At 38.0% G+C, this 16,037-nt stretch overlaps 3 protein-coding genes across 4 annotated transcripts; 1 reads left to right on the top strand and 2 right to left on the bottom strand.

The window, feature by feature from the left end:
* Positions 1-4,677: 4,677 nt before the first annotated feature.
* LOC133745253 (uncharacterized) lies at positions 4,678-6,923 on the bottom strand. The gene is made up of 5 exons (XM_062173314.1): positions 6,792-6,923; positions 6,515-6,689; positions 6,278-6,385; positions 5,380-5,454; positions 4,678-5,096 (listed from the first exon to the last, which is right to left on the bottom strand). The coding sequence occupies exons 2-5, from the start codon at positions 6,646-6,648 to the stop codon at positions 4,865-4,867; spliced, it is 549 nt and encodes a 182-aa protein (XP_062029298.1). The 5' UTR covers positions 6,649-6,689; positions 6,792-6,923; the 3' UTR covers positions 4,678-4,864.
* A 1,982-nt stretch (positions 6,924-8,905) lies between these two features.
* Positions 8,906-11,748, top strand: LOC133745248 (rhamnogalacturonan I rhamnosyltransferase 1-like). Its single transcript, XM_062173305.1, has 8 exons — positions 8,906-9,673; positions 9,760-9,827; positions 9,927-10,012; positions 10,104-10,257; positions 10,341-10,630; positions 10,714-10,918; positions 11,013-11,170; positions 11,258-11,748. Exons 1-8 carry the CDS (start codon positions 9,379-9,381, stop codon positions 11,502-11,504), a joined length of 1,503 nt encoding a protein of 500 aa, XP_062029289.1. The 5' UTR covers positions 8,906-9,378; the 3' UTR covers positions 11,505-11,748.
* A 2,052-nt stretch (positions 11,749-13,800) lies between these two features.
* On the bottom strand, positions 13,801-16,027 carry LOC133745237 (transcription factor BIM2-like). Of its 2 annotated transcripts, none has more exons than XM_062173285.1 (4): positions 15,880-16,027; positions 14,965-15,374; positions 14,345-14,474; positions 13,801-14,199 (listed from the first exon to the last, which is right to left on the bottom strand). In XM_062173285.1, the coding sequence occupies exons 1-4, from the start codon at positions 15,955-15,957 to the stop codon at positions 14,089-14,091; spliced, it is 729 nt and encodes a 242-aa protein (XP_062029269.1). In that variant the 5' UTR covers positions 15,958-16,027; the 3' UTR covers positions 13,801-14,088. The 2 variants fall into 2 exon arrangements, with proteins under 2 accessions (XP_062029269.1, XP_062029274.1); XM_062173290.1 differs by having other exon boundaries at positions 15,764-15,904.
* Positions 16,028-16,037: the final 10 nt, after the last annotated feature.

Genomic DNA, 16,037 nt, shown 5'->3' with positions numbered 1-16,037 from the left:
GATGAAAAAGCACGAAGATGCCACTCACATCCTTCAGTTCCAACATTTGCACAGACTGCATGAATACGGTCCAAATCATTTCTCAGCAAAACAAACTCGAAACCAACTGCAATTGCATACTTCCTGAGCTTCTCACGGAGCTCAGCAGCACCATGAAACTTATCCCCGACATGATGAATATAAGAACTCCACTCATCAGACAAATACGTCTTGTGAACTTCAGTCCTGAATGCATCACCCAAATAATCATCTTCATCAATCACTTCCGACCCACTATCCACAGAACAAGTTCTCCTACAACCTCCCCCAATCTTTAAAACTGAAATATCGACACACTCTAACCTATGTATTCTAGCAGAGCAAAACAGCATCTGGAAATCACGATTGTTACGAAGAAAACAAACTTCACAACCTGGAACTGAATACTGAAGCTCAATAATATCACTTGGCAAAAACTGGAATGTACGGAAAATGTCTTCATACAACTCAGAGTAGCTGATGCATTGATTCAAAGGAATCATATAACCTTTGCCAGAGTAAAGGCACCTAGCAACCAGAGGATCAGCCATAGACCTGCGAAGAAAACACAACCGAACGAATCTATTATTAAACCTACATCACATGTTACTGCCCCCCATTAAATTGAGATGTGCCCCCAATGATTTAATCAAAACTACGACAACGAAATAGCAGCAGTACCAAATTACTTTTAAAATAATGAAAAGGATACCTAGACAACAATTACAGCGAGTTAATATCACATAAAAACATTACTGCCCCCCAATACACATACTACTGGTCCCCAATAATATAGTCAAAACAGCAAAAACAATTTCGAAAATGTAATAAATTGAAATGAATTCAAATAAAAGATCAGCAAGCAACAATTATAGATACTAAAATATCATTGAACACACATTACTGCCCCCCAGTATAAATATTACTGCCTCCCAAAAATTTAATCAGAGCTACCAGATCACCTCGGAAACAGCTCAAACCCTCATCCAAGCATGAATTCACCAATAAAAACACGAAATTAATACAGAAAATCAAAACTAACACAATGCACTCAAAAACACCTGGAAATTCATAACAAAACTGCAACAACAATTCAAAACCAAAACAAACATAACACGAATCTCTGATTCAGAAAATTCAGTTCGAAAATAACACAACAATTCGTACACAAGAAGATCTGTTCGTTAAACAGATTAAATCGAGCTAAAACTCAAACAGATTAGATAGAGCTAAAGAAAAAAAAACAAACCGCAGTGGAGGAACACACAGAGCATCTCGACCTCGCTCCATTTGAAAATAGCAGCAGATATTCTCTCTCTAGGCTTCGCAAATCCTCTACCACCAGCTCTAAATACAAATCGCCGGAGAGCTTCCCACACTGAAATCGCCGGAGAGCTTCGCACACCGGAACCAGGGAGCTTCTCTCTCCAGAATTTGAAATCGCACGGCTCCTCTCTCTCTCTCTCTCTCCCTCTCTAAAATGATACAGCTCCACTATCAAAAACCAGGGAGCTTCTCTCTCTACAATCCCGGCCGATTCTCTCTCTCTCTCTCTAAAATCGGAGAGCTTCGCTCCCTAAATCACGTTTCTGTTACAATTTGAAAGCGTTTCAGTTATAGAGGGGCAAAAGGGTCAGCAAATTTGGATAAAACAGGCACGTGAGGAAAAGATTGGGTAATTGGGGTTTAAAAATGAAAACTGTTGATTAAGTGGGGAATCTCTTAGACTGTTTGGGTAAATGGGGTTAAATGACCCAAAAATTGGGTAAATGATCATTTTCCCTTAATAATAATATCGACTGATGGAATATCCAAATCTCTAATTGCCACATCCGTGCAGATAAGTACATTAAACTGTCCAGCTTTGAATATACTTGAGGCAAGAAGTCTTTGCGACTGCCAGAAAAATAATACAAGCTAGGTTAGATGAACTCCAGAATACCAATAAAAAATAACCCACAAGAACTTCCAGTTAACTAAATGTAGTATACCTCTCCCATATGTCCAGTAATTGGGATAGCCCTTATGCCAAGATATTGGAGCATTAAAGCCAATCTGCATACATCTGGTGAACGAGCAAAAACAATTGCTGTAGATTGGCGCTTCTCAGTGAGAATATATACCAGATAGCAATCCTGTATGCACAAAATCCTTGTCAATTTATATAATTATACCAAATGGGAAAAAAAATTACTGGCAAGAACTCCATGTAAAAAGCCAAGTGCAGGTCACGATTGATTATATGGATCTTAATTCAGAAACACTATTTAGATTTGATGCAAGTACGGATACATGTTACTTGTGTTGCAGGCTATATTGTCAAATGTTTAAAACATGCGGTATAATCACATACTAATTAATCATAGAGTTAGACTAAATAAAAAAAAATCAACTGCAGATGTAAAGGCTATATATATACTAAAGTTTTCCTGATCCAAGCAGGAAAACAATACTGCAGTCTGCAGATAGTTAAGCATAAAGAATTTTCAATCCCCTCTTTAAAAAGCCAATTCAAGTTCATGTACTATTCCTAGACGGCTCAATGTCCTCGTCAAAGTGAAAGGATACCCATTTTCCAACACATGAATGCATAACATTCAAAATGAGTAGAGGCAGTTAAAAAGTATATGACATCTAAAGTTATGATCGGAGGAAACCTTGTCCTTGTCCGGCAGAAAACGAAACTGCTGCTGAAGGGTGTTAACCTCCTCCTCCTCCCTTTCAACGGCGGCCATTCTCAATCCCTGATTTGGCTAATTAAACTCACTTGCAGCGGTGCGTGGAGATTATTGGCTTTGGCGCGGTTAGGGCTTTCGTTAGCTCACTCCTTGTATTTATAAGGTGTACTAATTCTTCTTAAAAAAAAAAAATGTTTAGTTATAAGGCGGCTTAAAAGACAATGAAAGAAACCTGGGAGAGTGGGAGGTATTCTAGCTAGGGCTTTTGTGGACTCTTTGGTTCGCACTTTTTATTGTGTAATTGGCTTTTTATGCATGTTAATTTTTTTTTTTTTTTTTTAGGACAAACGGAAGACTAATTCATTGATGATAAATCATACGACCTCACTCGGTCAAGCATGAAGGGTACAGAACACCCCTCATATTACAACGCAAGCTCATGAAGAGTACTAAATCCAAATTAAAAACTAAAGTCCTAAAGAAACTGCTGAAAAAAAAAAAAGAGCAAAATTTTAAGAAAACCCCTAATAAACCCCTTAACATGGAACCGATGTCATGAAAATCTTGACGCCTAAGACCCTCTTGGTGTACATCGCAACATTCAACACACCCACGGCAACATGCTAGGAACAGGTGTAGGACAAAGAGCAGGACAGACCACCCCCAAGAAGCCCAAACCCGACTGAGAGTGAGAAAAATAGGGGAATTGGGCAAATTAGGCCCAATTCACAAAGACTGCATCTCTGCAGCCCATGAAGGCAGAGGCCCAAACTGCCCAAACCCTACATTCCCAACCCCCCGCCGACCGAATCTGGAGCTTCCAAGAGGCCGTCCACCATCGCCTCGTCAATCCGGTGGCCTCCCCAGGCAGGGGGCCGTACGTAGCAACCATCTCACTGCCCACCAAATCTGCACGCTGCAATTGTCTGGCCCTGGAAACACGAACCAAGAGCCTAATCCGGCAGCCCGAAACCAGTCTCTAGCGGACGTCTCCCACCATGCTCCTCCTCTAGACCCAAAGAGCCTGACGCTGCCTCCTCCTCGTCGACCCTGAAGCCGCCCCAGAACAAAACCGGTTGCGTTTACAATCCCGAAGAAATGAAACTTCGGCTTTCTCTTTAGGCCAAACCACCTCCGAAAACACACGAAGGAGGTGAAGCCCCGACCTTCAATCACTTGCAACGCCGAAGCGCCCTGCTGCAGACGGAATTGGAGTGCCGTCGCGCTGCTACCCGAAACCTAGAAGGTTTCGGTTTCGCTCCGGAAAAACAGGAGCCTCCTTATCTACTAGTCACATTGATTTTTATGCATGTTAACTTGTTAAACATTAATTGCTAATTTTGGGGCTCCAAAAAAATTATTATAACTTATTTAGCGAGACTAAGCACATCGAACAATGTTGTCTGTCATTCCAATGTAGTAGCAATCAACCCTGGAACTTTATCTGAAAAGAATTCTTTTGTCCAAAACCATGAATTTCACTCAAAATTGGGGGACTATAGCACACGATTTTTTGATAAAATCGCTCGTGCTTATTTTCCCACCAAAATATTCTCATTATCGAATCATGATTATTTAAGCAATCCTAATACTCACGAACCACAAAAATTTTGACTTGGTTTTTTTCTAATGAGCTTTCAAAATCGAAAACTTGAGAAAATCATTAAAAAAAAATCGGGTCTAAATTTTTAAGGTCAATCACTTGAAGAAGCTCTAAATAATCACGTTTTATTATTAGTGGTGAGATAAAATGGTGTTGACATATTTAGGCATGCAATCCCAAGAGAATTATGTCAATGACCCTTATTTCTTGAAAATCTTCCCGTTCATAATCTCATCAACTTTTTATGTATGATTTATCTAGTGTTTTTTTTTTTTCCCTGCGTCAATCCTAAATCAGGTGAACTTAAATGTAATTGGCTCACGCCCTAAACTACCAAAAAAAAATTATCACCTAGCTATCATTGGATCAAGTCACAAAGGCGCAACTAAAGGAATAGTTACTTGAGTTCTCCAAATGTCAGGAGACAAAAAAAAAGTTATGAGTAATTCAAACTCCATTCAATAAAAGGCGAGGATACAGTGGCAGTATATAAGAAGTTCTTTCTTTTCGTGTACCAACAAAAGGGGGCCATGGGAACCACAAGTTTCCACTACCAGTGATCTCTTCAGTTCATAATATCATAATCATCTAGCTTGTCATTGTACTGCATAACCTTTCTCTTGATCTTGGATGAATCCACCCATGTAATGAAGTCTTCCATATTCCTTGTCACAAGAAATGCCGGGTCAGTAACAGTCTCTGGACCCACTCTGATATGCCCTTGCTCAATATATGTGACAGCCTCCTTCAGGTGCTCAGCAAACTTCAATCGCACCAAAACAGTTGAAAGCCTTCGTCTACATACACACACAGAACTCGGTCAGTAAGTTAACAAGAGAGTCGATCTATCTCCAAATTTAAAGAAAATGGGACTGTCCCCCTTGTATGGAAACCATCAGGATAAAACTACTCTGTTTCTATTTTTTTAGTTTTGTTACCAACTTGTGTTGTGAAAAGTTACATAAGAATCACTCATTTTATAAACAAGAAAAAAAAAGAACAGAAGTTTCATAAGAATCACTATGACATTTTCTCTTCAAAGGTAAGGAAGGGAAGCCATGTGAAAGAGCAATTGATTACCTGCAGAAGGATGACACCGATAATTTTTCACACTCTTTCAAGCTCTGCCTGGTCGGTATCACACCAATATTGTACCTGCCATCAACATAAACCCTTTTAACTATGAATCACTACTTAACGAACCAAGGAAATATTGAATCCTCTTACTAAACTTATACTCACTACTGACTCGGATTAGTGACTGTAATACAAATAGCTTGACTCTAAAGAATGGCCAGCATAGCTACTGGCACTACGTTCTATTGATGTATTACCTTAGCCATGTCCAGGTGAAACACAACATTGCTTTTCTATCTTCTTTGTGTAAATGCACATCTGATTCATATCATTCCAACATAATATCTAGAAAAGACAGTTGCATATAGATTTATAAGCAATTACTTTAGACCTAGATTTTAAAACCTCATAGCTTATGATTATTACACAACCAATACTGCATTGTAAACCATGGAGGGATTCTTGGATACAATTGTATATGATTAGATTCATAATTAATGCTGCATTGACATTCATGAAGTTGGGGCTGTTTGTAATCTAGCATATGGATATGAACCTAACTCTAATCAGAACCACTGCAATTCTACGTTGTATATTAGAAGTGAACAACATACAAAGCTTTCACGATAGCTACAGTAAGTACCAGTATGCTGCATAGCTAATGCAATATTTAGGTTATCAGTACTTAGAACCCAAACAAGTCTCTTTATATGCACAAAAATGAAAACACTTGAAACCGAGTCAAATTCCTCAATTTCGATATCAATATTACCCTCTACAATAATACATACAGAAACACATTTCCGGTATAGTGCTCAACAAACAAATGCATTGCAACATAACCTCATTACAACAGAAAAAAAAAAAAAAAAAAAAAAAAAAAAAAAAAAAAAAAACTCACAGTTTTTCCAATAGCTTATCAGTCAATTCAATCCGACTCGGGTCGTTCGGGTTCATCTGCTTCAGCATGTTCACCATCTTCTGAGTCGTCCTGCACACACTCGAATACCTGTTACAAAATTTCAATTTGTGATCAAATTAAACAAAGTAGTTCTTCGAAAATTGAAACGGCCAACGAAACAAAAAAAAAAAACACTGCCATGAAATTTAAGCAAGTAAATTAGAGAAAGTTAATTACTTTTTGTAATCGTCGCGGCCTGTGACGTAGTAACGTTGCATAACCGTGGCCTCTCTGTGACCTCCTTCTCTCTTCCATGACAAGAAGTCGACTTTCTTCAACAGCTTCTTCTCATGGTACTTGAGCTTCCTCATGGTTGCTCCAAAACCCTAGAATCGGAAAAATTTCCCGGTAACTGAAACAGAGAAGATGAAAATTGTGAGGAATTAACCTAGAAATTAAGCAAATGTTGGAATTGGGTAACAGAAATTGTGAGAAATGAACAAAATTTACTAACCAGAAAAGCGAATTGGAGAGAAGAGATCTCGAGGATTAGAGAAGCGGCAGATTGAGGGGTTTAGGGTTTATAATGGTTAGGGGTATTCGGTGTGATGAGGAGCACAGTAAAACTCAGGACTCTCATTAAGGCGATGCCACGTAGAAATAGTTTGGTTGGAGACCCGACCCGCGAAATCTAGTTGGGCCGTTTGCTTCTTTGGTCTAAACTAGGGCCTCTCTCTATCAACCCATATACTTGTCTATGGACCTCTTTTTTTTTTTTTTTTTTTTTTTTTTTTTTGTGAAACTGAAACTGAAACCAAAATCGAAACCGATGATTTTTGGAATACGATTGACAATCATAACCAAAGCTAATGAAAACTATTGGTGCCTCAAGTTATGAAAGTCTTAAAGATATGAAAATTCTTTAAAAGAGAAATGACCACTACACCTGAAATGACCACTATTGGTGCCTATCTCTTTGTTTCATTATATATTATGTCAATTACATTCTGGGAATTATTGCTATGACAATTTACCTAATTACTTGTGTATGCTTGATGAAGAAGACCATGACTTGGATTAGAATGTAATAGCCACATCATAGCTTGAGTGAGCATGACTATTTCGGAGCAAGCAATAAGCACAATGTGACGAGCACGGACTAAACCCTCGTATGGGGTAGCTTTCAGCCTCTCATTCCGTGACTAAACTATAGGTGCTTGTGAAAAAGGGAGGAGGACCCTTTATAATATGCTAATTCCATGGTGGGAGTTTATTATTGTTTGCTCAAGACTCATATGGAGGCGCCGCTTAACTTTTGGCAAGGCAAAAGTGATGAACATGAACATAAAGTAGTAGCTTAATATTAGTATTATAGTTTTGAATTTCCCTTTCAACTGATATGGAAAGTTGGAAACTAAAGCGATAATTAATCATTGTAGTCGAGTTAATTTCGATTATTTGAACAGACTTGCAAGAATTGGACCATTTTTACTTGCAAACTTTGCAAGTCGTGGTGAGAGCATCCTAATTTTCTCAAAATGACCCTACAATTGATTCATCTATCATTTGGCAGGCCAAAAGATCCTTGATCTCGATGACTTTAATGGTTGTTTATCTCTATTGCAATTTCTTATTGGAGAGACCAAGATATCCGAGACTCTCAAGTTGTTCTGTCAACAATGGACTCATAAAATCACGGGGCATTTGTCACAATTGGAAACTCCAAAACTGCATGTACAAGAATCCGATAAACATGAGCACACTGACGTAGTCAGTGATCACAGACTCGAAAGAAATTAGAACAAGGCATTGGCTACTTCGTCCCTTTTGTAACTGCATCAAACCAGAAATCACTGCAAATCTGCAACCATCTTTCCCTTTGCCAAATAGGAAATAAAGCAAAGAAAAACCTTGAATTCCTCCATTTTTTATGTTGCTTTAGATTAATGAGTGTTGCTGAAACTCAATTAATTTCCATAATAAGTAAAACTTGAGCTGGTGTGATGGGACAGCAATTGAGGGTAGGCAGTACAAGTCTATAACCACTAAACTAGGCTTTCCCCTTCAATTTATAATGGAATGCTGAGCAATAAAATCACAATGCAAACATTGCAACCACTAAATTAGACCAAAATTAATTATTGATTATGTGTCCCTGTCACTAACCTCAACAAAAAGAACCCAAATTAAGAACTGCACTGACCTTTCACCCAAAGGGTAACCTAGTATTACATTTTTGATACATTTCTCTAGTACTATTTTATCTTCATCTTATACAAATACAAAAGTACTGTTTTTCATAAATTAGTACTATTATGGTTAAATATGAACATCTATGAAATTATTTTGTAATACATGCTTCCAAGTTCCAATATATTATCCTGATTCTGATTTGGATTTCACAACCAATGATGACTTGGACCCAGATTCTGGTTAATTAAAATTCCAAAAATCCAATTTGCTAATATCCAAACTTTAGGTAACTTTTATTTGACATCTTCTTATCCTCTATTACCATTAAACTCTGCTGTTTATAGATGCTGTTATCCCTCAAGTAAGTTAATGCTCTACAGTATTATAATTTGAGTAATTTCCTTCCATTCTGTTTTTCCTTATAAATGCTGACACATTTAGGCCTTGAGTGCAGCCTTTTTCCTGTTTCAATCTCTCTCTGAATCTACAGGACCCTGATTCTCTGTCTTTTCCATCCACATTTCTACAGGAAAAAAACACCAAGTGATTCTTGGGTTGATTTCAGTTTCAAAGATTTGAGTTTTACTATTTTTTTTTCTCTTTCTGGGTATTGATCTGTGAAGCTTGTGCAGCCTTCATACATGGTGACAAGCTGACAAGGTTGGGGTTGGACTTGTATCTGAGAACTGTGTTGTGATTATTTTAGTGCCAGCTTTTTCATCAGAATCAAGAAGGCTTTAATCTTTTTTATTCTTCCGAGGTGTTTCGTCTCTACGTGTTAATCACCTTTTCCTATTCATATATGGCATAAGACTCAGAGCTTCAAGAGTCGCTGACTTTGAATGCTGTTGTTGACATTGAAGAGTTTGGTTTCTAAAAGAGAAGGGCCTTTGTTTTAGTCACTCACAATGTGCAAAGCAGGGGACTTTGAGAGGTGTGATTACAGAACAGAGTGGAAGATGGGATACAGGGTTTTGAGTAATGTTGAGAAATTGAAGAACTCAATTTTCAAGATGAACTCATGGTTGTTGATCATGAGGGCAATTGTGACAGCTTTGGTTTGGGCCTCTGCGGTTCAGTTGATTGGGATTTGGTTGATTAGAGGGCCAAGAGTGTTCAAGGTTTGGCCTCCTTGTAATCAGTTAGATTTGCATGTTGCTTCTGAATTGCCGAAGCTTCCAATCCCAGATTTCCCACCAAAGAGTGAGTTTCAATCTGGTTCATCTTTATTTTTGATCATTTTTCTTTGAGAAGTTATAGTTCTGACTTCTAAGTTACTTTTGTTTCAGGGGTTTACAAGAATAATGGGTATCTAATGGTTTCTTGCAATGGAGGATTGAATCAAATGCGAGCAGCGGTGAGTTTCTAGCTACTTGATTATGGATATGTTTTAATAATGCAATTCTGTTTTCTGTCTCCACCATGTTAATTTCCTCATTTTCTGAATTTGGTGTAGATTTGTGATATGGTTGCAATTGCCAGATATTTGAATGTGACTCTTATCGTTCCAGAGCTGGATAAGAACTCATTTTGGGCTGCGAGGTGAGGTTAATTGGTCTATGAATGTTCTCATTGTGTATGATCTTATTGAGGATAAGAATGATCCTTAGTTTCTAAGCTTCTTGTTGTGCAGTGAGTTTCAAGACATTTTCGATGTTAATCATTTCATTAGATCATTGAGAGATGAGGTTCGGATACTAAAGAAACTGCCCCCAAAGCTCAACAAGAGAGCAGTATACTCATTGCCACCTGTTAGTTGGTCCAACATTTCCTACTACATTCATCAGGTAAAGAGGCATCTGACTCATCATCATTTTTAATTTTGAGTTTATGACAGCTCTCACTGATTTATGGAGGTTTCTGTGAACAGATCCTACCGCTGGTGCGAAAGTATAAAGTAGTGCATTTGAACAAAACCGATGCTCGAGTGGCTAACAATGGGCTACCTCTTGAGATTCAGAAGTTGAGATGCAGAGTCAATTTCCATGGTCTGAGATTTACTTCCCAGATAGAGGAAACCGGTCGAAAGCTTGTCAGAATTTTGAGAGAAAAAGGCCCTTTTCTGGTGCTTCATCTCAGATATGAAATGGACATGTTGGCATTCTCTGGCTGCAGCCATGGTTGCACCAATGATGAGGTGGAAGAACTCAACACAATGAGGTAAATTACCCATCTTTTATCTTCATCAGTTACATTTTTACTACTTTTACTTATAATTATGGTATCTTTTGGACATTGTTTAGATATGCTAATCCATTGTGGAAGGAAAAAGACATTGATTCTGAAATGAAAAGGGTAGAAGGCTTGTGCCCTCTAACACCAGAGGAAACTGCTCTGGTATTGGTTGCATTAGGTATAGATCACAATGTTCAGATTTATATTGCTGCCGGAGACATATACGGTGGAGATCGAAGAATGGAAGGTTTGAAAGCTGCTTTTCCTAATGTGGTAAGTAGAATTAATGAAGCAGAAGCAACTTTTCCAACAACTATACATAGGGCTCTCGCTCTCGCATAACAATTTGCTTCTCTTTATGGAGCAGGTCAGGAAAGAGACGCTGCTCGAGCCTTCGGAATTGAGGTTCTTCCCAAACCACTCTTCTCAAATGGCAGCATTGGACTACCTTGTGTCTCTGGAGAGTGACATTTTCGTTCCCACATACGATGGAAACATGGCCAAAGTTGTTGAAGGCCATCGCAGGTAATACATTTTCTACAGAATGTTGTGTATCATATGTGCTCTTATCTGACATAGTACATAATCTTCTTGGCATTTTTCAAATTTCAGGTTCTTAGGTTTCAAAAAGACTATTTTACTAGACAGAAGGTTTCTCATTGGTTTGATAGATCAGTTTACTAGTGGATCATTGAGCTGGGATGAGTTCTCTTCCATTGTGAAGGAAGCTCATGCTGATCGGATGGGGAGCCCGAAAAAACGAGTTTCTATTGTTGATAAACCAAAAGAAGAAGATTACTTCTACTCAAATCCACATGAATGTTTGCAACTGTTAGATGAGCCATTGAGAACAACATGATCCCATTCATGCCAAAGTCATGGTTTTTACAGCTCCTGCACTTTGTCATGAGAATTTATACAGCCAGTGATTGCTTCATGATGTGATCTAATTACAGAAAGGGATTGGGCTATGTAAATACAAAATTGGGTTGGAGGTGAATATGATAAACTTCAAAGCATTATTTATAAAGTCTTTGATTAATTAAGTCCAAAAATAAGCTTACTGTAAATAAAGGAAATATAGTTGGCCTCTCATAATCTCCCATGTGCATCAATTTTTGCAACAACTAATATATTCATACTGCTGCTTTATCTTTGAATGAATCTGGTAATGGCAAACTAATCATGATCATATCATCTGAATGATGCTTTGTAATGGGCCAGCTTTGAAAAGCTGATAAGCATGATTAGGTTTCTGGATATTAGTTTTATGTCAGATTTTATTACATGAATTAGGCATGCCTAAACTAATCAACTATTCCATTTAATTGGGTCAAGCACCGTGATGCAATCACTTCTCAACATAAGCCGACTAGCGGCGGATTCAACAAATTTTCTTTTTCATAAGATGCGATGAATAAACAACATGCTATATATGCCTTGTTTGCCAATTTAACCCCGCATTAGGCTAATCTCTTTAAGAGAATTTCTCGAACACTTTTCCTTAACCCATATTCTGCCTTACTCCCTCACCGTCTCCTGTTCATAGTAACAAACACTTGGAACTGCTACAAATAACTCTGAAGGGACAACTACCCACTCTGACACTCCTGAACTTAATCTCATGCAGGGGTGGAGCCACATATAGGCCAGCTTGGGCACTTGCCCAGACTGAGTTTTTCTTGTTTACCTTGATTTATATATGTTGGCTGAAGGAAGCTACCTAAAACATAGCAGAAAAAGGGCAAAACCAGATGAATCTTGCCTTACCTAGGCTGGATTTTTCTTGTTTGCCTTGAATCTTGCCTTACCTAAGAAACTTTTCTGGATCCGCCACTGATCTCATGTATTATACTCGATTGAATCCAGTTTCCAATGTTGGATTAGTCGACCGGATTTCAGAAACGATCCCTATCATTCCATGTCCATAATTTCTAAGTAGTTAAAGTCTTAGACCATAACTTGTAATGTACCCGAATGTTTAGTTACACCATTATATAAACTATGTACCAAAAGCGTCATGGTATACCAGCTCCATGCTTTCCTCTATTCTGAATAAAGAATAGCCCATACATACTGATACGAACCTAAAATTAGTGGCCCCCGTACTATAAATTATTCCTCATCATAAGCACCAAAAGCACAAAGAGATAAGAATTCAGATAATTAAGAACAACCAGTGGTGGTTGAAGAAGTGATGGCAATATTATCAATGAAGGATCCAAGAAAGAAAAACTTGGTGTGTGATCCAAGAAGCCACCGTCCACTAAGAAATTAGCATTCTAGGTCTTCTAGTTCGATAGTCATAATATATGGAGAGCCGCTTGTAGTGTTTCTACTAGTAGTGTTCCACTAAAGACGATGGTGGTGGCGGCCATTCTTGAACTTTAGGCGTAGCTTTCGCAGCACACAACAAGTTCCAAAAAGGTGAGAGAGATAGAGAGAGAGACTGAAAGATTCGAAGTCCCCACTCCTCACTCCATTATATTAGAACTAGAGTTGGTGAGAAGCTTAGACAGATCCATTTTTGTCATGTTTTAATTGTATGATAAATGGTTTCAGCTTTATCATGAGGGTTGAGATTTGAGGGAAGATTCCACAAGCATATATGAAGTTTTACCATGTGTCATTGACTATTGCTAAAATCATATCATTCTTGGATGGAAATGTGTTTTCTAGATCTTATTGTATGAGAAATACGGAAATTCTATTATGGACTAAGGTGCAGGTGGGCCACAATTAGATTAGTAGCGTGTGTGTTGCTCACGCGTCAGAAATATGCATTGATGCAGGTGGACCAAGGTCCACAGAAGACTCTTTGTGAGAAATATCAAGCTTACTGAAAACCAAACATTTTTGACATAAGTAATTCTCATTTGATCAAAGTGCTTTAATCTATGTCAGACATTAACCAATGTTAAACTGAGCTCTACAAATTGACACGTCAGTTAAAAAACTGTGTTAAAGTGTATCCCACCTCCCGAAATTAGAGTAAAATGTGAAAATAATTTACTAGTAGGTTGAAGTATTGGAACTCTTTGTGCAACAAGATACAATGTGAAGAGCAATTGAGTTGAATGGTATGGAGTGGAATTTTTTTTTTTTTTTTTGGATATATGGGGACCAAAAGGCCCAACAAAAGCAAAGAAGAGCAATTGAGTTGAATGGTGTGTGGAATTTGCTCTACAGTAAGAGTACATATATATATATATGTATAGAAACCAAAATCCAAATGATGGTAACAAGTCATTGTTAAATCAAAAAACAGAAGTACAAACAAATGAATATCTGAGGCATCTATCTAGGAAAAACCCATGCACAAGGAGCACAAACATGTACAATTGACCCGGACCTAGTTGTCTGTGGGTCATGACCTTATAAAAATGACCCGCCCAAGAGCTCCTACCCTCCAAAAAGCAAAGAACACTAGGAAAAACTGGAGACTAGCTTTCTCCTGTTCTGAACCGCTTATGAGCTTGTTCAAAGTTCTCGTTATAGCTGCTTACTTGAGAATGCATCATCATTTGATTGTTCAAGCATTGTCTGAGATGAGCCTGGGCAGACAAAAAGCAATGGAACAGGATTGAAAAATCAGGACTTTAGAAACATGCAGTTCAACAATATTCTAAAAAGCGCAGCAGATTCAGCAGTCACACTGAAAATGGGCTCAAGTAGAGTGGTTAAAGATTCTAACAGAACCTGTGAACTAGATGCCATTGATTTCAGGCCACCGTCTGCTCGATTTCCAACATCAAGTTCAACATTGATGCTGGCCTGGGACAAATCCACACCAGAGGATCGCAGTGATAGGGTCAGATTATTCAATACCCTGATCAACAAAAACCCAACTCCGTAAAGAGCACATATGCTAATTGAATCATTTAATGACACGAATCTATAAAGTAATAGTAACATGCAGTACCATCCTCAAGTCTGGGAAAATTTTTCATTATTAGCACAGTACTGGATAGCCTAGGTTTTAACTTTTAAATTAGTCTGTATGTATGGAATTTTCAGTCCTACCCATAAGCATATAACTTAACCTTATGAAAACCCATCTACAGAATTTTTGGGACTTATGCTTATTCCTAGTCTCAACCAGCAATATTTCTGAAGTGACAACTCAAAACTTTGCACACTTACCATAGAAAATCACTTAGGGAAACTTACTAATGACACTAGCACATAATCTATATAGTAGGTCTATCAGCATGCATGTAGTTGTTATGGCCATTTCATCAAACATGGTAGCAAACAAGCTTAAGAGTAAATATGGGCAGCCATTATGATTATGATGAAGTTATCAAGAAAAAACTCACCCTTGAGAGTAGGCACTTGAGATGCTAACCGATTTATTTTCGTCCTGCCTATTAATTTTACTGTCTGCAACAGTTGTTGATGTAATACCCGGCCACAATTGGTATTGGGATTGAGAAGCCATGTTCTCAACATCAGTATTAGATTCTTGCAATGGTTGCGTGGGAGCTCCAATGCTCTCAATAGGGTCAAAGATGTTTTGCTGGTTCATATTAGGAACGGATGGAGTAGCTAGTCCACGAATGTGATCTAGTGCTTTGTATACAGCAGCAGAGTCCAAGTCAGATTCCACTGAGTTTTGTGCATTGGTGAGCATAGCAGGGGAGGCAACAACATTATTCTCCTGACCAGAACCATTGTTCATGACTTGAGAGTGATCTGCAAAATTTTCTCCAGGCCTATGACGACTTTTCTGTGGAAAGCAAATCGGAGGTCAGTAAGTTTTCACTGGACAAACTATAGACTATGTAACAGTTGCAAGTCATATATTCATCTAAACAGCCAGAGAACATTTTGTGCTGTTGTTCTAGTTTCTGTTTATCTAGGCATGAGAGGGCATAATGCCTCTATTTACACACCTAAAACATAAAGAGCACATACTAATTCTTAAAATCAGAAATAACCTCTTAAAATCCTTAAAAAGTTGTTTTTTCCGTTACAGACGTTCAGTAGAGTTACAGAGCATAAACACAACTCATTCGTTCAATCCTTCTAATGCCACATGTTGATCATAAGCATATCTAAACATCAATAAATTCACTAAACAGACTCGTGTCTTGTATTTCCAAATAGGGTACTTACACATTGAGGTGTAAAGTGACACCTTTGAAACTGACATGCAATGGAAAAGTGATGAAGATTCCAACACTATAGCACGAGTACAAAGACAACACACACATCATGCATTAGAATTTTACCCAGGGGATCAACTTCGTTGGCTCTGGATTCCATCCTTGGTACGAACCCTCATACAAATTTATCTTCTCATTTCTCATGTAAAAACTGTATATACTCTATAACCTGCATATAAACACCATCATATTTCAAAATGATCACAAGGATAAAAATATTGTCA

The sequence above is a fragment of the Rosa rugosa genome, chromosome 1 (assembly GCF_958449725.1).
Source record: "Rosa rugosa chromosome 1, drRosRugo1.1, whole genome shotgun sequence".
NCBI lineage: Eukaryota > Viridiplantae > Streptophyta > Magnoliopsida > Rosales > Rosaceae > Rosa > Rosa rugosa.
Note: the sequence above shows the minus strand (reverse complement) of the source record. Positions and strands in the feature narration are given on the sequence as shown.